Raw genomic sequence first — 24,121 nt, 5'->3', positions numbered from 1 at the left:
GACGGAGGGAGGCTGTTTCCACTCACCGTCAATAATGAACAACAAGTGATTAAAGTATTTATAAATAGAAGGGAAATGTAAATTATTTTACACAATGTCATAGAGAAAATTGAAAAATCTGAACGAATGGAAAATTTCCATTCGCATGAAAAAAAAATATGATTTTTTTCCAAATGAAGAAAATGTTTTGAGAAATAATTGAATTGTCGGGAAAATGTGAGGAATTTTTTTCCATCGTCAATTGGAATTTAGGCATTCAAATAATGGCGGATAATCACTCGAGTGGTAATTTTCTCTTTGATTTCTTCCCCCATGAAAAGAAAAATCCCTATTTACCGATATTAAGAGTAATACGAGGAGCCCAGCAAAGGCGTTACTTCCTTCTGGTGGGAGTAACCAACGGTTGGATCTATCCAATAACACGACGGGCATTCCGAGTGGCTTGCCCCCACCACGCGTTACCCATATAAAGTCCCAGCGTTTCATTTTTGACCCTCAGTTCCACTTGCGAAGTGAATGAACAGGAACAAACTCCAGGACATTTAGTGTGTTTTCCGGTTCTCGATAGTTCAATAGCAGTGATTACCTCGTTAAGTGTTACTTCAAGAATTACAGTTACTCATACTGTCAGGGTGAACTAAAGGTGGAACTATACGAATGAAAATGCAAGGTTACCAAGGAAGAACATTCGAGGACGATCAGAGAGGCAGAAGAGACCAGGAGACAATCGTCGTCGATCTTGTGCCGCCTCAGTATCAGCTGAGCCCACCACATAGTCCGCAAATCGGCACTATCATTTCAAAAACTCCAGAGAAAGGTGAGATCAGTTGGGGGAAACTACTCTAATGATATCAGTTTATGAGACTATTATTAGAAACATTTCGTAGACCAGAAAAAATGATGCAGCGAATTTAGAGAAGAAATTCACTCAGAATTTTTCAAGGCCAATCAAACAATTAAAATTGTTTCCGTAATCTGTACTTGAATTCCTTGAGCGAGCCCTTATTTGCCTATTGTGCGTTTATCGCAGGTCAATATTTAATGAGGGGTTCATTTTATAATCCTCCCCCCCTCTGATAAATTAACAGTTCTAGTACCCGAGTAACCTGGTAGGGATCTACATTGAGGGTTGTTCCTCACCGTCGGGAGGCTATTGGGAATAAAGTGAAATTTTAGTTTTTTTAGTATTTCTCCGGACTTGACAAAAAATGTCAAAGTCGCGATTGTCGGCTTTCAGCGGCATTTCAAAGAGAGGACCTCCCAGTGTTCCCTATATTACCAGCAAGGGGTCCTTGGGAGTGCGGTAAACCCCCGCCGAATCTGACCATTTGTCTTTTTATTGTCCCACAGACGCATCATCCCCGAGCAGTCACCAGTCCCAGTGTCCTCAGGGATCGCTGAGCAGCATGGATCCAAATATTCGCCGTTACCGTACAGCCTTCACTCGTGAACAGTTGGCGCGTTTGGAAAAAGAATTTCATCGTGAAAATTACGTCAGTCGGCCGAAAAGGTGTGAACTCGCTGCCGATCTACACCTGCCGGAGGCAACAATCAAGGTGAGCATCCTTCGACATTAATGGGGCTGCTGATATCGTTGATTCTTCAAGCGGTAGTGTGTTTGACGGGAGATTATAGCTTTTAAGTTATTTTATGTCGGCGGGATCTTACAACCACTCGGCAAACAGCTGCGATTCACTGTGTGCTCAGAGGGAGGTGTCAAGCGAGTCAATTAGCAGTCGCTTTTTCGGTACTTCGAGAGTCATAAATGGATTTATAATTCCGGGGCTTTTGTTTCTTCGGGAAAGTCTATCTGTCAAGATTTTCCCGCCGGTCAAATGATGTTTGTAAGATTCTTGTTAAAAAAAGCAAAGTGTATTTATCGAGTATGCTTTTTTCTTCATAATTAAATTAAGTTAGACTTTTAAAAATAATATGATTGATGGGTGCTCCTTCTGGACTTTTGAGTATTTCTTTTTTTTATAAAAAATAATTTTTTCGTATTGGCGATAGGTGTGGTTTCAAAATCGCAGAATGAAAGACAAACGCCAACGCATGGCCATGGCCTGGCCGTACGCAATGTACACCGACCCGGCGATAGCGGCTGGTCTCTTTGCCGCAGCCTCAGCCGTCATGTCACCGTCACCATACCCGTCACCCCCAGTGCCCGCTGGACATCTCGGCGTTACCCCACGTTATCCAGCAGCAGCGGCAGCGGCTTATTACGCTGCCATATATCATCCCTACAACAGCACCAACAGTTCACCTCTCCACTGTCCGCATCCCCAGTCACCGCCGTATCCACCACATCCTCATCTCGTCCAGCCACACCATCCCCTGCCGCCCCTTCACCTACCCATCACCGACGTCAACAACTTCGCCGCCACGCCCACTAGTCAAGGAGTCAATGCACCAGCCAGACCTGGAGGTGAATACAGGCCTGCGCACGTACCCGAACTCAGTCCTGCGCACTCAGACGCCTCGAGCGACTACGACTGCGCCTCATCACTTAATCATCATCAGGGGCATCATCTTCAGGGAACCGATAAAGCATCACCGCCGCTCAAGCTGCCTGTTGGACTGAATCTCGTTGGACTCCCTGCGCAAATCCAGAGTATTCAGAGTGCCTTCGAGAGCAAGCACGGAGGATATCATCATGGGGTCCTGGGATCTACTTCTGTACAAAGCACCAAGATTGATCCACCCAAGCTTTTCCAACCTTACAAGAGTGATATAACGGAGAAGGCGTGAAGGATTCTAATGCCGCGGGGGTGTCTGGGCATGTGCAATCGAGACCTGAGGCATAGTGACAGAACTTTAAAGATTTTAGGTTAATAAATTTGTAAAAAGGAAGAACGAAGGAGCCCAAATCAATGAATGTACAAACCCCTTAAATTCATACTGTTTTATATACCTTTCGGTAGACATATTATTGTCACTGTGCGAATAAGTTGTACAGTATTTAGAATTAAAGCCATTAAATTTCTCTTCATGTTGATCCTTAGTATGTAGTTATTTATTGTGATGCCAAATGTGAAGTCTTTTCAATCTATGTGTGTATATAAGGAGAAAAGAAGCAGGAAAATAAATATTATATATGAACTTATTTACCAGCTTTTTATTTACTTATTGCTACACTTTCATTAATATGTTTTTATTCTGATTGATCTGAGAAAAGAACTTCTCTCATTATTTGTTTTTTCGTGTTTTATCGACTAATGCTGAATTCTTTTGAAATGTTTCAATGAAAAAATTCTATTTTTTAATTGATCGCGCGATTAATGTTAGCGTACGTTGTTTGGTTGTGATGTTCCATTGAACACTGATAAATCAATTACAGTAGCCAAATCTCTAGATCACCAAAATTAATGTTAATATTGTGGATGGATTACTGCACATCGTTTAATGCCCGTCTCGTGTCCAAGGGAGAGAATGTTGGGTGTAAACACAATAGTTTAAGGGTAACAGAAGTACAGGGGAGGGATTAGTTTTATAGAGAAGCGATTTAAAATGAGCAGTTGGTTGGCTTGTATTCCCGGCTCCAATTAACTCTCTCCCTCCTTTTCCTGGGGACGATTCCGCCCTGTTTCACAACTTATCTCCCCCAAGTCCCCTGTGTATCTCCCCTTGACATGACTATTTCATAGCTGTGAACATGAGAGGGAGACCAGATTATTTCGAATAAACGCTGGGATGAGCCAACATTCTTCCGGAAATCGTCGAAAAATTAGATCTAATGAGGGATTTTTTTTTTATTTCTAGGCACTGTTCTGATTAATTCCACCCCCGAGAAACGTGAAACTTTCATGTGGGTTGATAATTTATTATTGAATTCGTTATTGTCAAAATTGACATTGACATATACTACAGATATCATCATTTATCTTCAACCCGATCCTTTAATAGATATTATTGAATGCCAGTATTATCTGCCCGCTTCCCCCCGCCCGACAGTTTTCCGAAAGGTTCTAGTTGCACGTCGTAAACTCATAAAATTCCAAAATCCCGCATCGAGGCTCGAAATACTCACTCAAGCAGCTAAAAACTCAAATAGAAAACAACTAATCTACAGCCCATAAATACCCGATTGCCGTAGCGTAAAAAAATCATCGACAAAAAATGTTGGGGCATTTTTTTTTGCCGTAAAAATCTTTTCATAGGGGGGTGGGTCATAAAGCCTTTTGGAAAAAAAATTCTAGAGTCAGAACAGTAAAAAAAATTTCCGCATACTTATTTTTATTTTTAAGGTTTGATTTTTACAACGCTTTGATGGTTATTTGTGAAAAGTCAACATTTTTTTTTCAAAATTTATTTTTTGATAATTTTAGTTTGAAATCTTGAGAGTTTGATCGATTACCCACTTGCACAATTTTTTGGATATTGCATTGACAATATACATGTCCCCTATTTAAAAAAACCCTTTACAGATTTGAAAAAATATATAGAGTTGTCCCAAATTATAAACATTATAAATAATTTATTTGACAGAAATTTTCATTGGCAATAGCTCCATGTTTTTAGTTCCTTTCGTGTTTGTTTTCATACTTAGTCCTCCAGGGGTTGCGATTTTTCCGTCGAACTTCCGAAGAAGAAACTGTCACCGTGGGTGGCTATTTCCACGCTTTCACTATAATTCAACGTGAAGGCGCGTTTCTCGAGACTCCCTCTCCCTTTTCATTTTCAGTTTTGACTTTTCAATTAGCCGCAGACTTGCCTTCACCCAAATATTGTGCCTCAGTTAAATTCGTCATGGATTGTGCCATTTGGAAAACCTGCATTTTTCCGGAACAAAAAAATTGGTCTGGGTAAATTATTTACACTGATTTTTCGCGCGTACTTTATGTATCTATTCGGCACACCGGGATGTTTGTAGCAATATTTGGGCTTCTCACTAATCAAGCATAAAGGAATTCAAGCGTTGACCATTTCGTCTCTCCGGAGTGTAAACGACAAGAAAATTCGCTGTGGTACATTCCCCCTCTGTCACATTTTCCTCTCCTGATTGATTTCGATGGTCAACTGATTTCGATATAAAAGACCTCATTTTCACAACTTGCCTCAATCAACTTAACGCTCTTGACGTTACTCCTTTAATGTTCTTTCCATCTAAGCTACAAGAAAAAATCAGAACTGGAGTTTAATCAAAGCTCCACATTAAAAAAAAATAAAAAAAATTAACCTGCAGAAAATAATAAAATAGAATTCAATGATAATCCCAAAGATACAATAGACACAGGCGCATGGCCTATAAAATTAATCGGCTGTTTGATCTCCTGTGGGACACCAATTTTCCCTCATAAACGTCGAGCCGTTGCGAATCACCCTATATCCACAGTCCAATTGGCTTCCCCAGCCTACTCGATACATCCCGACCCCCGCCCATCTCGTAAAAATGTATTTCTATTCGATATAAATATAATAAACTTCTGTGCCCGATAAAATAGCGTTAAGTATCGCAAATCGATGAGTTTTCCCTTCGATACATCGGGTGTAACGAATTTAACGCACTCTTTGGAATGGTCCAAGCCAGGTTGTGCGTGGGAAGATGTTGAGACGTGTGTCACCGATCGAAATCGATTAATTGTATTGAAGCAGAGATACTTTCAACTGAATATATTATTCCATAAGTGTATGAGCGCAACTAGCTACAAATTTTCAAGCATCTCCCCCACAATTTAACATGACAAAAATTCAGAAGCGATCGTTGACCTGAGCAGCCACTTTTTTCCTGCCAAAGACGAATCTTCCTCGAAAAGTCCCGGGAGTCCACCGCAATTTAAACCACTTAGGTAAACCACGCAAAAATTTGACCTTGTCACAGGACCCGACAAAACCGTTCATACAGCTTACGTGTTTCTATTACCGTCATAGCGCATAAATTTTCCGTTTCTTTTTTTTTTGGCTTTTTCATTTTTTCGCCGCTGAACGGTGGGACCACCAGGGGACTATTTTCCTCAAGGGTTTATGTGTTTATGCTTCTCCAAATTTTTATGACATGCCAGCCGTCTTCGTGGCTTTGCTACGGTTAATCGTGTGTTGTCACCAGGGAGGCACCCGGAAATCTGACAAAACTGATCGGAAAAAAAATTTTTTACTAAAAAATTTCGTCTTCAGGAGGCAATAATTTTCCTTTTCCATTGCCAATAGCTTGGTGATGATAGAGTGAAAGCTGGTCATTTCTTCAAATAACTAAACATTTTGATGGAGCTTCTGAATTATAGGTGACTGGTCCCATTCGCATCGTTCGATCGCGAGATATCGACAACAGAAAAATCCGAGGTGATTATAAATTTTTTTTAATGAAAAAATTCTTCAAATGTTTTTGTTAATTTACTTTTTTCCTTTAATCATGATGGATAATGTTGAAAATGCTGTGAATACCTCCCTGCACGAGTTGAATAGCGTGCCGTAGCTCCGACTAAAGGTATATCTTCAGAGGCACCGACAGTTCTTATTGTAAATCATTCCACGGTTTTATTTTGGTTTATTATCTGCCATTCTACAACAAAATGTACCACAGGGTGTCCTACGACGATTGTTGGAAACATGCAATTTTAGGGAAATATGTTAGGACCGTAACGAAAAACGGAACGGAAGACATAACAGCATTTTCCAGGGAAATCGGGAAAACGGAGAAGGGGAAAAGGGTAGATTCTAGAACCGAAGGTACTACAACACTCGAGAGCACTTTCAATGGCTTCGAAATTCGTGTCGATTCGCTTTTCCAGTGTGAGATTGTGTTATTTCATCGATTCAACCATTTCATAAATATAAATAATTATCAATGTTGGCTAAATCTCTCATTTTGTGAATTTATTTATAATTTATCTTGCACTTCGTTCAATGAAATTTTCCACAACTGCAATTGATTTACAACCATTATTAAATTTTCATAATTAATTATCACAACTGTATAAAGATTGTTTGTAATCCTCAGTTCCTTCGCGAAGTAAAAATTACTCCGAGGTGTAACACAGATTAATTAGACGGAAAGGTCGCGTTAAACATTGGAATGACGCGTAAATTAAGAAGATGGACGACAGCCCCATACAGATGAGAAAAGCCCGCTAGAGGTGAGACAGGCAATAAAGGTGTAAGGCAAAATGGGTAGGCCAGGTCAAGCCAATGTATCTAGGTGAAAAAAGCTCGCTTAATTTCATGAGGGTGCCTGATTCATTTGATCCAATATCGTCCATCGTAAATTTATCACAGAACTAATAAACTATCGCGAGAAGGAAATTTTCTAAATTTACGTCACACCATCAACGTTATAACATTAAGCGGAGGAAAATAACCGTATATTACCACGTGGAGAATTGTTTGCCAATAATTTTTGTGCTGATGAAATTTATATTACTCATTAGTTATTTATAAAAAAACTCAATTATTATTCAATAATTGTATATTGTACTTCTAATGGAGGGAGTATCCAAGTGTGTGTGTGTGTATGTGTGTATTTCAGAGATGTGATATTCCTGTGAAAAGGTTATGTAACTTTATCAAAGAGTGAAACAACCAAAATCATAATTTTTCATCAATTTAGCGCTTGAATTCGTTACAGAAGTTGTAAATAACTGTTGAGGCTGAGAAAGGACTCCAACTCCGTTGGTTTTGCGGAGTCCCGGGACCTCTGAGTTTCGCTCTTTCTACCTAATAGTGGGTTTATTATTTTATGGTACTACCTTATGCACATGAAACCTCTTCGGGACGTTAGGGGTCCAGTTTCGCCTTTGGTCCGGCCATCTCACTTGGAATATTCGACAAACGCTTATTCTGTTCAGTAGGTATAAGCGACCAACAGCGTAGGGGAGGCTGAGAGGGGGTGAGAAGCGTTACAAGATTGTAAATCATGAGAATTTTGGAAGCACGGTAGCTAGTCCGGGGAAACCAAAGTGTCTGGCTTCTAAACTTCTTCATCCTTCATAATTTTAACGTCACGGAAGCGGGGGCCTTGGGATATGAATCAAATTTCTCAAGGACGCATGTTTTGAAAGTTGGCGACGAGAGGGGAAGGATTCTTTAGAAAAAAAAACAATGCACCTTTTTTTGCTGAAAAATCCATTCCGCTGTGAGAAAATTAATAATAATTTTTGTTTCAACACCTTATTTCGTCTATATTCATTATTTTTATGAATAGTAAGACGCTTTCGTTGAATCGTCAACTCGAAAAATTAAAACCTTTGACATTTGACTCTTACGCATCCCCTCAATCATTCGAGTTAACGTCCAGAGAATAAATAACTCATCGACAGTCTGTGTCCTACTCAAGGATGCAATAAACATTGTGTAAGATTTAAAAAGGAGACCTTGAGAATTTTCACCGGACGAGGTGAAAGTACCAGGACAGCTCTACTGACCCACAGCGAAAAGTTCGGGGTCCTAAAATTGAAAGTATACGTCAACGCGATTGGCTTCCGGATAATTTACAAGGGAGGATAATAATTTTGAGTTAAGGATATTTAGCCATGTCCTGCGAATCTTATTTTCTGTTCGGCTAATTGCGCAACGTCCAAAACCAACTTCTTCGGTTTTTCCAAGCAGTTGCCTCGTGGATAAATATCTGCAGAAGTATCCAGACACAATTTCAACCAATTGATTACAATAAACCCTATCTGCCGTGTCCCTCCCACCGATGAATAAAACTCATTGTCATGTCCCTTGTATGTCCTCCATATCCTTCGAGATAATCATTTCGGGAATTTGGAAGTTACGAATGCGGACATAATTTTCCCTAACATCCTCTCTCCTTCATTTTATTGCCCGACAAACGCCATGAATCTTGATCTTGCCCCATTCTTCTCTATCTCAATCTCTCGGACCCCTCCCCGAAATGTAATCTCTCACAGTGATTGCTCGGAGCCAATGGCGGAACGTCCTTATCACAGCGGCGAAGCGAAGGGTAAAAGGAGAAGTACAAAAAAAAATCCAAATTGCGTTGGATCATCTCCAATCCACGTATCCGCATACAAGAACACAGAGAAATTTAGTGACATAGGTTTTGGCCGATTCAGCATCAGATCGATAGTGATGCATGGGGGGTAGTCACCCTTACGGCGAAAATCCTCGAATAATCGATTTCAAACTGAATCGTATGATTTTAGTCAATTCAATTCGTAGTTTGTCGTTTTAACGAAAGCACTTTTTAGTGAGTTAAGGGAATAGGAATAATTGACAAAGGGCATGTTAAGTTGACATCACGTCTACACCGTTTCAGGGTTAGGGAGTGCACGGCGGGTGATTCTTGCCGGAATACTGTACCCTACTGAGGGGACAATGATGCTAATGCTGAGACCTTGACACAATATTTTGACGTACCCCTCCCAGTGAATTTTTCTCGAAATATTTAGAAGGTGAAACGTTTTAGGTGATGCATTGACTTTGGGAAAATTAGAGGGGATTAGGAGGAACTAATGGACCAAGATTATTCACGGCTAGGGAGATGTAATTGTACATTTGGAATCAATTGACAATGGGAGAAAATTCTTGGGAGTTTGAGTGAGTATTGGTGGGGTGGAAGTGACTCGATGATTCGTTTGTTATTAGTTCGGTGATAAGTGGCTTTAACGTGAAATAAATATTACCATAAGGATTTTCTGCTGGTAATATTTCTGACATTTATGCTGAAAGCTCCTCATTGGTGAAATAATTAGCAAATTAACGAGTCAAAAAATTTTCAGAAACAATTTAAATGAAGGCCTCAGGGACATTTCACTTGAACTGAAAAAAATCCACTCGTTTTGTTCGAGTATTTCACATTCGTTCTAACCTTGTGCGGAAAAAATCCTGGAAATTTTCGGCAAAGCCATGAACACCTTGGATTTCTGTACCAGTCGGTCAATATTTCCAAAATATTTAGTACAAGCCTCCGCCCTTCTCCCCCGAAAAGATGGCACGCGCCTCGGAACTGGAAAAACCTCACTTGGGAGTACTCCCCAGGAGATTGAAAAAGTTGTCTCTCTCTGAAAAGAAAAACTCTCACCTCATGAGGTTTTTCTGTTGAAAAACACGAGAGGAATCGTCTCGTACCTCTGACAACCTTGACCGAGAGAATCGCTGATGCCGCTCCCTCGACTCACCCCGGTGCAAGTATTTTCATGCCAAAATTGTCTCGTCTCCCGGTGGAAAGTTTTATTGGTACATAAATAATGGCCTGCGGACATTGTTCATACACCCCACCTTTACGACCCTTTTCCCCCGAAATATTCTTGCATCTTTTGTTGGAAGTCACCCCCACGGCTTCTGTATTATGTATCATGACGCGGGGGTGTCCCGACCCGACAAATTCATCAGCGAAGTCATGATTTTTTCTCATGTCTTCACTATTCTTGTTAAAATGTAAAAATCCTTTATCAACTGCTTCCCCTAAATTTATCATCCCCTGCCTTAGAAGATTAAATACAACTAGAGAGGAAAATGAATATGGCCGGTTCATTATCGTCACTACATCAAATGTAATGCCAAGATCATGTTCAGTATTTGACCAAAATAACTCATGAATTAATAATAATTTCTGGCGAATGAAAATATTACAAACAACAACCCCTCTACATATCACGTAACCTGATTATTGCTTCAGTGAAAATATGATGCGGCGGAGTTGTAGGAAATGAGGAAAAAAAATTTCGTTGCGACTATCTTTCCCCTGAAACGATAAAACGAGATGAGGTAGTAGGTGAGTTGTTATTTATGAGAAAGCACGATAATGGTACGTATGATGGGGCTCCCTAGGAGCCGCGACGGAAGAGGAGGCGAGTGGAGAAAATATCTGAAGGGTTACCATGGCAACGGGCGTTGTGTGGGCGGGTACAAAAGGCACCACGCGCTTGGAGAGAGAGGCTGCCATATTGGTCTCCGTCCAGCTATCGATAATAGGAAAGATAAGGTCGTTTCACCTCCTCCCTTCCTTTGTTCCACGGCTCTGAGGTATGAAATATAGTTTATTGTTGCAAAATAGCAACGTCCTTTTCACTCTCCAATAATTTTCGTACGAAATTTTTCAAAGTAGAATTTCTCAGTCAAATAAAACCATTCGGTATTCGATAAATTTTTTCCTCCCTCCAGCGTCCGTCTTTGGTAATAATAAAAAAAATGTTTATGGTTTTTCTCTCAATCCATTCATTGTCAGCCCAGGAAGACATAAACCGTCATTCAAATTACACTAAATAGAGGGACTTAAATGAATTTAATGGCGAAAGCAGAAATGAGAGAAAAATTAAATTGCACGAGTTAATAAATACTTTATCAGGACACAGCAAGAATTTAATTGAGAATTTTATTCTATTATAATTGCAAGTTGCGCTTACAATGAGTTCATTCCGAACTAGACGAATGCATGTTAATTAAAATAGACGGAAGTGTGAGGGGTGAGGGAATAACTTTCCGGAATAAATTCCAAGGCAGTTAATCCGTTATAGTGCGGACACGTTAAACTTGTGGGGCCTTTGAGTGGATGAGGGAAAACAGGGTATTCGCGCATAATTGGCTCTGAGCATCGCCACCTGAGACCCGAAGCTTTGCCAACCGCATATACGATGGGGGCCATTTCCATTCCCCGTGTATAACTGGGCCATTAATCTCGTTAGAAATATTTAAAGTTTAAATTATATTGTGAACTGTTTGCGCCGTTCATCATTCCAATCGTATTCTTTATTATTTAGACGATCAGCTACATTTGTCGTCAATTTGTTATCAATGAAATGAAGGCGAAATTAGTGATTTTACAGTTGAAAAAAAAAATGGAGAAAAATTAAATCACAGAAAATTTGTTTGAGAGATAATGGATATGATCCTGGAGGTAATTATTCTTTGGAGGATAAATTTAATTACAATTGATTGATTTGACTCTTCAAAAATTTTTTCTGTGTGAGGAAAACATCACAAGAGCCACCCGCAATCTCTGTCGGTAAACATAGCTCGTAAATAACCGATAGGAACTCATCTCACATCTTAATGGGCCCCTTTCAATGCCTCCGGGGGCCCTGAAACGCTGAATTAGATTCGCCCAGCAGTCTTCCTTTAACCCCCACCCCCACCTGAGGGCCTAATGCCCAACAATGACCTCGCCACTTCTTCTTTCATCTATTCGGCTACTGAATTCATTTCAGGGAGAGGGGGGGGGGGCGGTTTGTATACTGAATTCTGGTATTTTCCTGTCGTTTTGTGAATCAATCACCGACATCGCCGTATTTGGCCTATTTATGGGTTTAAAACATCACCACTAACACAAATACCGGACATATGGCCCGATTTTTAGTGCGCGGGTGGATGATAAAGGCCTAGTTTGAGGTTAATGGGGCCTGATGGGCATCAATGGACGACTTCGGCAAATTTTTCAACCACTTTAATTGCCCATGGACACCTGGAGAATCACCAAGTGGAGTGTGGACAACATGTGGCTGGTATGGCGAACGATTTGTCAATTGAATTCTTACAATTTCGTCGCTCCACTATAAATTCTCGGAGGGGAAAAGAGGTGTGAGACTCGGGGGGAATTAATACCATAAATAAACTGCGATCGCTCTTATTTCTCGGAACGAGACAAATGTCGATGCGGGGGAGAGTGGAAAATTTGTTGGCGAGATTGAAATGTAAAAAGGTGAATTCGAAGTTGTGAAATAAGACTTCCTCATTCCGGGGGTTCGCTTTTTCATTTACCGAATCAACCAAAGTTACTTCAGAGTTATGTAAATAAACAAAAAGTCATCTGACTCTATCAGTTTAAAAACATGATTTAAAAATTGGCGATTGTAAGACGTGTAGATGTTTAGATTGTGAACAATTGAAAGATAATGTAAAATCTTTGGTGCACCGGGGGGTTGAGTAAATAAGAAGAATATTTAAATTAAATAGAGAATGAACATCTAAATTCCAGTGTCCTGAGTGTTTCAGCCGGTTTCGATGAAAGAGTAAACTAGATGGCTATACCATTCGATTTTCGCTTGCCAGTATAAAACTGTCCTCTCAGATCACCCCCATTGCCTCCACCTGCATCTCTCGACCATCTCGGGACTCGAATTTCCCTAGAGACCCCGTAAATGGTTATTTATTCTTATTTTATTTATTTTCACAGACTCGATTTGGAATAGATTCACAATTTTCGGGTACTTCCTCTTGCCAAAGGAGTTCGCCATTGTTTCAACGATATAACAAAAAATATTTTATTATTACTATATACAATGAACAGGTTTTACGCATATCACAATTATTAAATAGTCAGGATATTTGCGGTTTTTACAAAAAGGAGAAATTTTCGTCAATAATTTATAAATATTCTGCCCACTTGGAATAATAACATTGATGTTTTTTTTTATTATACAAATTCGTCTCGTGGATTTGTTAATGGACTTGTCATTGGATGAATTCAGTGTTAAAATTCATATATTTACGATAGAATTAATCTTACCAGAAGTTTTGGCATGTGGAGAGATGGGCGTGGGATCCATTCAGAAAATCATCTGAATTTAAGGAGGGAGTTGGTGAATAAATATTTGAAGATGGGAAAACGATTTACTCTCTAATTAGAAATTCAACGGAGTAAGTGATAAACTGTGATGAGCCTGTTTCACCATTTCTAATGGTACATGGTTCATTCATTTTGCCAGTGAATTGGTTTCAAATTTCTTTCATAATTAAAAGTCCGACAAAAAATGTTTTGATGTCGTCATTTTTTTCACACTCAAGATATCCCAGATATTTCAGTAATTTAATTACTAAATTCTCTTGGAATTAGTGTCTTTGGGGAAAATGTGAAAAAGCAAAGAAAAAAACATTTTTGACGGCGAATTTTCCATCAAAAGTCACTTTCCAGTTGTACCACTTCGCCACTGGACTCGATCTTTCTCTTTTTGGATTTGCCTATGAGTTAATGACATATGTAATCCAGTCAACAGTTTTAGCTACGCGATGGTAGATACCCGGCTGTCCCGGCTGCGCACAACTGTATCCTGCCGATACAATGCCGATGAGGTACCAGCGACCGGTCCTTTCCAGCATCAGAGGACCTCCGCTGTCCCCCTAAAAATCAATATTCCCATTTTATTCCAATTTTCTCGTCACAATGATCCTCTAACTTTGAGATGGAACAATTCTCACTTGACACGAGTCCTTGCCACCCCCTCGATAGCCAGCACACATCATCTCATCGTAGATGACAACGTTTATTCCATTGGTCCTATGCCATCTTTCGCACACTCTGTTATCGATTACTGGTACATCTACCGACTGTAGAGTCTTAGGTCTGAGTCTTGAGCCTGTCGAAATTTCCATCTCACAATAAAAATTTACACAACTGAAATTATACTTAAAATTGAAGTATTTCAAAATAAAATACCCTATTTTTCCTGTTAAATCTTAAGAAAATTAAGACAATTAATTCCAATAATTAATTTATCAAGCGTAATAAATACCTTCGGACAGTCTTTTTTCACCAAAAAAATTGTTATTTACTCTAAAGTCTTTCTAGATATATTTCTCACCGGCTTGGAGAGCTCCCCACCCGGCCGCCCAACCGTATTGCCCCAGGAAGTCCTCATTCTTATCCGGCAAACAAATCGGCGAAATATGTGCCATATAGTGGACGGGTCTGTCAAGCCTGAGGACAGCCACATCAAACCTGTCCGCCTGCGGGGTAAATTTGAAGTACGGATGCACCCGTATCTCCCGAACTCCAAAAGTGTAAGCCGGAAGGCTCTCCGAGGCTGAATTAACAACATAATCCCCCAGGGTCACTTGCACTTGACGAGCAGAGGCTCTGAAAAATTATTTCAGTAATTACTCGCACATTTTCACGCACCTTTCAAACCGAGTAATTATTTACCCCCATAAAACGTCAATAAACTCACTTGGCTACGCAATGTCCTGCTGTCACCACGTGGTAGCGATTGACAAGAGTTCCTCCACATCGACTCGATCCGATGCGAATATAAGCCTGTGGACCGAGTATTATTGTAAATAAACAACAATATATTTATTGTATAATTTAATACTGGACCCTAACCTGCCAGGGGAAGCTTCCGAATCCTGCCTCATCACCACCCACAATTCTTCTCTGGGCGGTCTGTTTCGTCGATGAAATTCCACACTCTAAAGAAAATAAATTCGAAAAATCTTGTACATCAGTCACCCCCAACAGCAACAAGAACAACAACAATAACGCATCCCCCATGCATAAGTGCAAAATCCATAAATTGTCGATTGAGTGTCAGTAGTTTAAAAGTCGTTAGACTTGGAGTAATTCACGCATTAGAAAGGTGGATGAGATGACAGATAGCAGTCACGTGCTTGTGAATAACATTAATTTTCATTAAACTATGTTAAATCATCATCTATTAATTTCTCAGTTTGTTCTCAAATCATGCAGTTCAATAATTAAAATGTGGAGAAAGGAGATGTGTCAAAAAATTTTCTAATAAAACCTAGAAAATATATTTCACAGCACTCATTTAACGGCAGAGATGTGGGAAATGATTACTTTGGAAAGCTAAAGAAATTTCCTATATTTCTCCGACCAAACGGTGAAACCACTTTCGATTATATAAACACTGACTTCTCCTTATTATAATATCAAAATTCTCAAATTCAAAATTAATGTTTATGACTGAAAAATTTTACATCATTAAATGTGCTTTTGAATAATATAAATCATATTTAATTCATTCGATTATATGTTCATTTGCGAATTATCGCAGTCGGAAACTTAATGAAGTGCAATACAATTTATAGGCAACAATTAACTCTGTTATGTTTAAATGATGAACTGATTAAATCTCCTTTTAATTACTGAATGTCGTCACATGCATGAGGGCTTTGTACGTAAACTTACGCTCGTCACTCGCTGTGTCCGTAAATCCGTCCAAATCAAACTGCTGATGCAACTGTTCTCTAGGCGCATCAACGAGATTTAAATCATTGCTAGTTTTTTTATCTTTACGATGGCAACATGCGTACATTATACCACCACAACTGCCATCCAACAGACCGGATGTCATCCAGCATTTAAGAAAAAATTCACAGCTCCTTCCGTCAGCGCACAATGTATCGTCACCCTGCCACGATGGTTTTTTTTCATTCCGCGGTATTTCTGGATAAATAAGAATTTTCTTTTTGCGAGAGAGAAAGATACAATTGCCAATTCCTTCATTTTGATGGTAAATTCGTCTCAAATACACCTGAATTACTCCAAGTCGTGGAATTGATTCTTTTTCTTTTGAAAATTTAACGTCTATCGCGAAATCATTTCAGTAGAATACGTCACAGAGTATCTAATTACCAGGAGAACATTCATAATGTCATCGTGAGGGAAGAACGTTTTGCAGTCAAGTAAATAAAGCCATTTGTTAAAAATTAAATTCTGCACTGAGAAAAAAAACGAAAATGTCATTAAAAAATGCTAGAATTGAATATCTCCGGATCAGCTGGGTGAGAGATGAATTTATTCCCTTCAACAAAATAACTTTTCACTTACAAATAACTCCAAACTTTTTCAAATCACATCACTGAACCAGGAGATATCGACGGTCAAGTAATTTATCTTTTGTTACTCCTTAAGAATATTTATATTCGTCACTGTAGTAATTGCCTTGTTAGTGGGATATAACCAAGCAACTTGCTTTATTTTTCCAGACTGTTATATGTATTACGACAGGTCACTTATCATATCAAGCATAAAATGTTTTGAATAGTATTGTATCTACCTGTATCAACCTTCGGGTAATCACTGTAAATTTGTTTCCGGTGATCTAGAAGGACAATGATGAGATAGCGATTAACTATGACAAGAGGTAAAATTTAATGTCATTTAAAATTACTCACAATTATGATGTGAATGATTTGAGGGTGACGGAGTACAAAAAACAATCGCATTAAAAAAATTGAGGCCAGGGTAATATATTTAATATGGAAAATCGCTTCATCATTTGCTTAAATAACCCCTTGAGCTTTTACTAAAATGGATAAAAATATACAGTAACTGATTAGAAACCTCTAAACTCGTCGTCAACCTCCGGTGACACATGATTACTCGACTGGAAGAAAGATGCTCCAGCCCCAGAGCCTGGAAATGTGGGAAACTCATCTCTGAATATCAACCTGGGGCTCCTGTGGGCCATAACCGGTGCCGCTGATTGCCTCCAGTATGACTTGGACTGCCGCCAGGATGATCCCGGTATCGGGGAGAATCGGGAGATCGGGTAGACACCCCTACCACTCGGCAATGCCTCGAAATACCCGGGCACTGGAAATCTCACGAATCTTCTTCGCCTCAATAATCGAAAATTCGTTTGATTTACTGGCGTTTGCATAACATTGCTCTTGGTATCCGATGGCACTCGCACCTCTGTGTATACCCATTCTATCATCAACAGAAATGTAATGATGTACCAGCAGCACTCCTTTCTTGACGATCTCATTGTTTTCCTGGGAATTATATGAGAAAGTGACAAATAAATTTCTAAACATATTTTTCTCATAACATTGATCTTCATGTGAAAAATTCCCAAGTGAAGGGAAAAATTTATTTGCAAAAACCAAATGCATAATAACCCCTTGATATTGCAGTGAAAAAAGTATTTTCTAATTTTCAACTCTTACTAATAATTTTATTAAAGAAAAAGAGCTCCATTTGAAAGATATTGTGTTACTGTTTTCTCGAAAAACATTGGAAACTAGTAAAACCTGATGAAAGTGATAATTAAAATCATCCGAGAATAATGAAAAAAGTGAAATCCCGAAAAAGAATATTTGGTAATCGATTGAGTCACAAAAGTGAAATCAAACGTGAATAAAAATGCAAATAGTCACAACATATTTCTCCTTTACATCACATATTGACTGGGTAATGAGTGAAAGTGATGAAGATTCCTGCACACGCGGAAGTCGTGGACATACGTCGAGGTAAAACGGAAGTATAGTGTAGTGTATGCTGAGTACTTCCCATCAATATCAACAATAAAAGGAATATTTTAGGATAAATGAAACTGCGAAAAAAAATTAAATAAACACTATAAGCTATGAATTGCGATTAACAAGAAGGCATTTTTAAATAATTTTTTTCAATACATGCTAGGAAAAGGTAGCGTTTTGATGCCCCATATAAACATATATACAAAATGAAATAAACTAATTATAAAGAATATAATAAATAAAATGAAAATTCGACGAAATTTAAAATCACGTTTTCAACAATTGAATTCATATCTGCAAAATTTCTGAAAACTCGGAATTGCAAGTAAATTATTTTATGAACTTTAGAATAAAAAAAAGTCACGATGATTTGATGAGATGAGTAGGGGAAAGTGCTCGAAGTGTTAAAAATATTGAACTCTCGTGTTCTAAAGGGAAAGTGCTAGTGTTGTATCCTTTTCTTTCACCTCGTAGTTTCATACATGTGAAGGTGAGTCACAACAACGCACGAGCAAAAAGTGGTTTATTTGACTGGTTTCGTAATACCATCCGGCAAAATATTCACGTAGTCCGGATATGTGAAGCTATAGGCTTTCGCATACATCTGGACTTTCACGAAATCTCGCGGCACTGGGAATAACAAGTTTTCCATTGAATATTTTGTGTCACTTAGTTACAACATTATTTTCAGAGATAGCCTCTTTTCATCAGAAATCACTCAATTCTCTCGTGCTTCACGGTGATTATGTAACGGAGACTAGCCGGATGTCAATGCACTCGATTATAAGAGGGATTAACGGGAAATTATCCAGTCGGGTTATTTCATAGGAGGCATCAACAAAAAATCCGTTAGGATGATGAAATGCCCGATTTCATGTTTTACATTATTTATTTTCAATTATATTACTGTATGTTTACAGAGTATGGCCCAAACAATATTATTTCTCAACAATTCCCCAACTTTTTCATTAAAGTTCCTCCTAATTGATTAAAAATGCCCAATTCTTCATTTTTTTTTTCAATAGACTAGTTTGTTAACGATTTCCAATTTTTACCAATACATTTTCCCCTTCAGTTAAACTGGGATCAGTGGGAAAATGGCCGACCTCTCGATCCCAATAAAAATATTGTGAACCTCAGAACCATCTGATTTCCAATCCCCAGGATTTAACATTTCACGCTCGCGCACTCGACCGTTATGTTAGTGGGTCATTGGCTTAGCAATACACCCGTTTAATGCCCACAACCTTAGTTAGAACTGACAGGGAGTGAAAGTGCAGCGACGTGCACACGGATTGCGTCGTCGATCCCGAGAAGCCCCCGTGAATTTGAAGTTCACGTTCACGTTCACGTTCACGTTCACGTTCGCCGGCTTGTTTCTCCGCCCATCCTATCACCGCCGGAGTGCATGTGTTTTCAAGGTGGTTCACATGATAATCACACCGGTCAATATGATTTTTCAAACTTATTCAAGTCTTCACGAGTCTCTATTTCTCACTCTCCAAATTTACGTTGGAATTTTGTCTCAAGCCCTCACTTACTGTACCATTACTTTATTTATAATTAAATTAAGCGAGTGATTTTCCCAGTGTTGGTGATACGAACTTTCACCTCGAGAGCAGTCAGTCGAAAGTCATGGGACTTCTCCAAATCTTATTTGGATTTGCATTATGTTTTCCACGAAGTCGTCTCCTTTCAGCGCTCATATTTACAGAACCCTTAACATGATTTGCAAGAGTCGACCCTCATTCTAATGCTCCCAAATTATTTGTAAAAGTGAGAAACAAAAAACTTTCATTTTCCACTCTCCATTTAATAAGGAAATTTGATCGTAGGATAAATAATTGTCTTTCTAATAGCTCACTATCTAATGTACAGACACCTCGTCTCCCTCAAACTTTTTGTAGACCTCTCATTCTGGGTCACAAAAAATCTATTATCACAGAATGTCGTGTGCCCATTAGATCGAGAGATAATAAAGAAAAACTCAATTTCTCATACAAAATTAACCAAAACAAATCAATCCTTTCGATTTTATTTCTCTCCTCCTCCTCCCTCTCCGGTGGTAAAAAAAAATCATTTTCGCCTTCCGTAAAAACCGGTCCAAAGAAATCGCATCTTTCTTTTTATCCCCCCTCCCTCGCCAACTTGACGTTCATGTGGCCTTGAAACGACTCTTCACGCTCTAATTCCCTCATCTCTCTGATTCCCCACCCCTCGAACTCTTCACACTTTCGTCACTAGTACTTTCCATTGTGTAACGGATTTATAAATCTCCACCCCCATATGCGAAAAACGTTTCACTCGTGCGCATAAACGTATCCTTTGGAAAATCCATTCAAACCGCTGAACAATTTATTTCAAACGACTGGAGAATTTAAAAATCCTCACCAAGACGATAAATCCAATCTTCCAAATCTGTTGTTCGTCGTTGTAATCTTCAGTTCTTGTTAATGATCTTCACAATCACCGGTAATACATCTCCCCAATTTTCGATTAAATAAAAAACAATCCTAAAAACTTCACTTCAATTTTCTCCTCTTCATCACCGAAAAAAAAACCAGATATCACTTATTTTGTCTATTAATATCTTCAATCATTTTCGTTAGGATTATTTTCTCATCCCGAGGAACAGAATGTACTAAGAGGACTCGGACTTGAAATTATTGTAAGAGGAGTGTTTATAATTTTTATCGCGAACGCTCGGTCCAGGAGCCGGCGTCGATGTCCAACGACTGGCGCCCGGCTAAACGCACATTTACACTCCTTACTCTCTGAAAAACCTCGCGCTCCGCATGCCACACCACACAACAAACTGAGTAACCCAAACGTTAAACACAAACCCGTTGCCTCCTAGCTCTCACTTTCTCCGACGAGTTTGTAGTTTCATTTTGGTTTTGTAAAACTCTCTCGGCTTGATTTCTCCCACTCCTATGATCATCTCGAGACACTGATGGAGGTATTCCTTCCTCCGAGGCTTCCGAATGGAAGGTATGCTATCGTTGAAATTAAGTTACCCAAGAATCCCCACATTCTGTTACATTTCAAAGAAGAATATAATTACCTTTTCAAGATTTTCAAAAGATGTTGCTTTGTTTTCACAAATTCTGTGATTTCATGAGGAATTTCAATTTAACGAGCGAATGAATTAATTTTTTTTGGACACATTTCAGGAAATGATGTCCTTTTTCAAAGATCATGATGAATATAATTATTCTTCTTAAAGATTTAATGGAGGGAAATGTAATTTTTTTTATTCTAAAGATTTCGACAGTCAAATAATTCCTTAACAGCGGGATCCAATTATGACAATTATCTTGCTCTGGAAAATGGGCTCTTTTTATGACCTAGAGTGAAACCCCTCGATGGACTTCAGTGTGCTAATGTGGATGAATAGGTGTGAAAAATTCCTATAGTCGATGGGAAATGATTTAAGTTCGTGGAGTCATTAACGAAGAATTTAATAAAAATTTCAGGCTGAGGCTGCGTTGAACCCAAAGGACAGAAAATATGTAAAAATGAAATTAATGCAAGTACACCCATTCCCACACAATATCTTAAAACATTAGAGTTATCCCATGCAATAATCACCTAACCCACCACCAGTCTTAAATAATCTCCCTCAAATACCTTGCGAAATAATTCTTCAAGTTTCCGCATTTGACCCAAATTCAAACATAAATCCATTCCTCCATGAAATTAGAAATGAAATAATTCTCTAGGAACTGACGTTACACTTTGTTGGACATTGTGAAAGATTAACTTGTACTTAAACAATTTTTCTAAAAGCCTCGATTTTTTTCCACAATTTTATTGTTATGCCCAAGGAAACGCGTTCGGGTTGCGAAAAATAATTGTTTTGAGGACATCTGAAGTCTCTTTGTCCGCCAGCGGCCGTAACGAAAGTGGCAATTCTCTCCTCCAGTGTTGTTTCTTCTCACTTCCGCTGACTCAACACTAATTTCTTGAGTTCTGTCATATTTCGAACTCAATTATCCGGTTGTATTTCCACCTTTTATCAGTAAATAAGCGACGCGATTTTGACAAAACTCCTTCGTAGAAGTGCTGGCTTTTTTTCACGCTCCCGTTGGGATAAAACAATGAGACTATTTTTTTCTTATCTCTCAACTTCCAAAGGAGAGAATTTAGGCATTATCCTAATGGTAATTATTTTCCATACGAATATCGCAAGAAAATGGGAACGGAAGTGTTCAATTTTTTTCCCCCCTAAATGTTCGATTATGGATTTCGTATTCTTTTTGAGACTGATTTTTTTTTATGTATCACTACTTCATGTGCCCACAGATCGGCGCCCTTAATTTTTGGTGACTGCGGTCTCTATGAAATCCTTGAGGATTTTTCGCCTAAAAGTTCTGGAGGAATTCCCACACCTAAAAATGCTGCATCCCATCGCTGAAAGGAAACTGAAACGCTCAATTGCATGATAAACAATCTCCATTTGAGAATTCCTTGTTTTTACCTCTCCGACACGTTCTTTCCATATCAAAAACTGGGAAAAAAAAAAAGTTGTAACACATGACTTTCGAGAGTTTGAATACCGGAGAAAGTTCAAAAGCATTATTACACCTATCATGATCTCGTTCAGAGGAAAGGAGCAGGAGGAGCAGCTAGACTAGTGATTTTTTTTCTTCACTGCCTAATTTACCGCGTCTCGTAATGTCATAATTCCATACATTTGAAGCTCCCCCCGCTGGCGGAGGTATCAATCTTCTCGTTTCAGAATTTTCAAGTCTTTCGAATTTTTTTCGCCTCTCGCTGGCTGAAATCATGGAGGGTTTTTAAACTTTCCACTTGATCTTGACTGAACATATCTCGTTGTCGTCATGAACGGATAAAACCGGATGTGGCTTGATTGGAAAGTACCACGAGTTTGCACCACCAGATCAAAATTCGACGAGTTATATACCTTCGAGCACTTTTATTTTCATTCATTTTCTATTTCGTTCTCTTTATTCTGTTCGTCATTTTTTCCTCCCGAAGGATCGGGCGTTTCAATGGAAAATTTAATTCCTAACATTCCATTCATTCCATTTAATTGAATTTTAATGACATTTGTATGAAGCTGTAAATAAATATTGTAAAATCCCTCAATAAAAATTATAACTCCAAATATATGAATTAAAAGATGTTGCGGGTGGGCATCAGCGAAGGTTGATCTGACTTTGTCAAAATTCAACGTCATTTCCCACCAACGATCTAAGCAGAGTCATAAAAACAATGGTAAAACAATAAATACATCTCTCCGGCGGATAAATAAAGCCTCGACTTTCAAGTAAAATTTCTAATTACGCTGGGATGCTCGGTGTTATGTGAATGCATACGAGCTATTGAATTTCTTATATATATATATCTACACCATGATTGTATTTGGGACCTACTTTTCGTATTGGCCACCGACGTCTCTGCGCACGACGGGAGAAAGTAAGAGGACTCGACAGAAATACTTTTTTTTATCATTCTTTCTGGACTTTTTTTTTCTCTTCCATTTCTTTCTTTTCAAAGAGTTGCCGTCGAGGAGAATCTGAGTGGCTAGTGCTCACTCGTGAAAGTAATGCGGACTTCTGGTGTATAGGTGCCATTGAAAGGGGATATCCCACTGGTTTTTTCATTGTCTGCCAAGTGCATTAGGATAATTCATGACATTAAATTGTTTATGGCTTGTTAAAAACGTCTTTAAAATATTTAATTTCGAGGTGGGTAGAGAGGACTGGCTTCCGCATTTTATTTCAAAAATTAAAGTCAGTTCCATTCATATTTATTACTGTTACTGATTTTTTTTACTTGTAAAGGAGATCAGTGAGTAATCCTTGACATCACCTCAAAAACCGCCTGCCAACTATTTCGATCACTCCGCACCAGTGCTCCCTATAATCAATGGTTATCATAATAAACTCAGAACCGGGGGGTTCATCGATTTTCCTCCTCCATAGAAGCGATGGTAATAATTTATAATAATAATAATAAGCAGTAATAAAGATTATAATCGGTTATTAAAAAAAATAGCACTAAAATTGTTATTTATTTATTATTTAGTTTACGAATTTATTTTTATTCCTCGGATTTTTTGTGAGGGAGAAATGTATATAATTCAGGTTGCTGTTATTCAACATTTTTGAGACATTCTGTGCCTGGCAAGGGATAACAGCGAGGAAGTCTCCGCTGGTACCGATGTTGACTCCTTTTTATTAGTGAAAGTGAATGACAC

The 24,121-nt window shown here is 38.7% G+C and overlaps 2 protein-coding genes across 3 annotated transcripts; one reads left to right on the top strand and one right to left on the bottom strand.

The window, feature by feature from the left end:
• Positions 1-429: 429 nt before the first annotated feature.
• On the top strand, positions 430-3,103 carry LOC135167078 (segmentation protein even-skipped). The gene is made up of 3 exons (XM_064129935.1): positions 430-817; positions 1,351-1,556; positions 2,011-3,103. The coding sequence occupies exons 1-3, from the start codon at positions 658-660 to the stop codon at positions 2,746-2,748; spliced, it is 1,104 nt and encodes a 367-aa protein (XP_063986005.1). The 5' UTR covers positions 430-657; the 3' UTR covers positions 2,749-3,103.
• A 10,027-nt stretch (positions 3,104-13,130) lies between these two features.
• LOC135166577 (serine proteinase stubble-like) lies at positions 13,131-20,839 on the bottom strand. 2 transcript variants are annotated; one of them, XM_064128932.1, is made up of 9 exons: positions 20,287-20,839; positions 16,976-17,409; positions 16,689-16,733; positions 15,818-16,075; positions 14,993-15,078; positions 14,838-14,923; positions 14,472-14,746; positions 14,089-14,246; positions 13,131-14,010 (listed from the first exon to the last, which is right to left on the bottom strand). In XM_064128932.1, the coding sequence occupies exons 2-9, from the start codon at positions 17,400-17,402 to the stop codon at positions 13,852-13,854; spliced, it is 1,494 nt and encodes a 497-aa protein (XP_063985002.1). In that variant the 5' UTR covers positions 17,403-17,409; positions 20,287-20,839; the 3' UTR covers positions 13,131-13,851. The 2 variants fall into 2 exon arrangements, with proteins under 2 accessions (XP_063985002.1, XP_063985003.1); XM_064128933.1 differs by lacking the exon at positions 15,818-16,075 and having other exon boundaries at positions 13,133-14,010; positions 20,287-20,827.
• Positions 20,840-24,121: the final 3,282 nt, after the last annotated feature.

Source organism: Diachasmimorpha longicaudata, chromosome 10 (assembly GCF_034640455.1).
Source record: "Diachasmimorpha longicaudata isolate KC_UGA_2023 chromosome 10, iyDiaLong2, whole genome shotgun sequence".
Classification (NCBI taxonomy): Eukaryota; Metazoa; Arthropoda; class Insecta; order Hymenoptera; family Braconidae; genus Diachasmimorpha; species Diachasmimorpha longicaudata.
The sequence above is the reverse complement of the archived record's forward strand: the minus strand, read 5'-3'. Positions and strand labels throughout refer to the sequence as shown.

What these genes read in the sequence shown, in the direction of transcription:
- LOC135167078 (XM_064129935.1), top strand. Translation starts at nt 658, where the DNA reads ATGAAAATGCAAGGTTACCAAGGAAGAACATTCGAGGACGATCAGAGA. An exon ending in TTCAAAAACTCCAGAGAAAG is followed by an intron (nt 818 to 1,350) that starts GTGAGATCAGTT and finishes ATTGTCCCACAG; the next exon opens with ACGCATCATCCCCGAGCAGT. An exon ending in TGCCGGAGGCAACAATCAAG is followed by an intron (nt 1,557 to 2,010) that starts GTGAGCATCCTT and finishes TATTGGCGATAG; the next exon opens with GTGTGGTTTCAAAATCGCAG.
- LOC135166577 (XM_064128932.1), bottom strand. Translation starts at nt 17,402, where the DNA reads ATGAGATCGTCAAGAAAGGAGTGCTGCTGGTACATCATTACATTTCTG. An exon ending in GGACACAGCGAGTGACGAGC is followed by an intron (nt 15,079 to 15,817) that starts GTAAGTTTACGT and finishes TATTTTCTTTAG; the next exon opens with AGTGTGGAATTTCATCGACG. An exon ending in GTGGGGAGCTCTCCAAGCCG is followed by an intron (nt 14,247 to 14,471) that starts GTGAGAAATATA and finishes AAATTTCGACAG; the next exon opens with GCTCAAGACTCAGACCTAAG.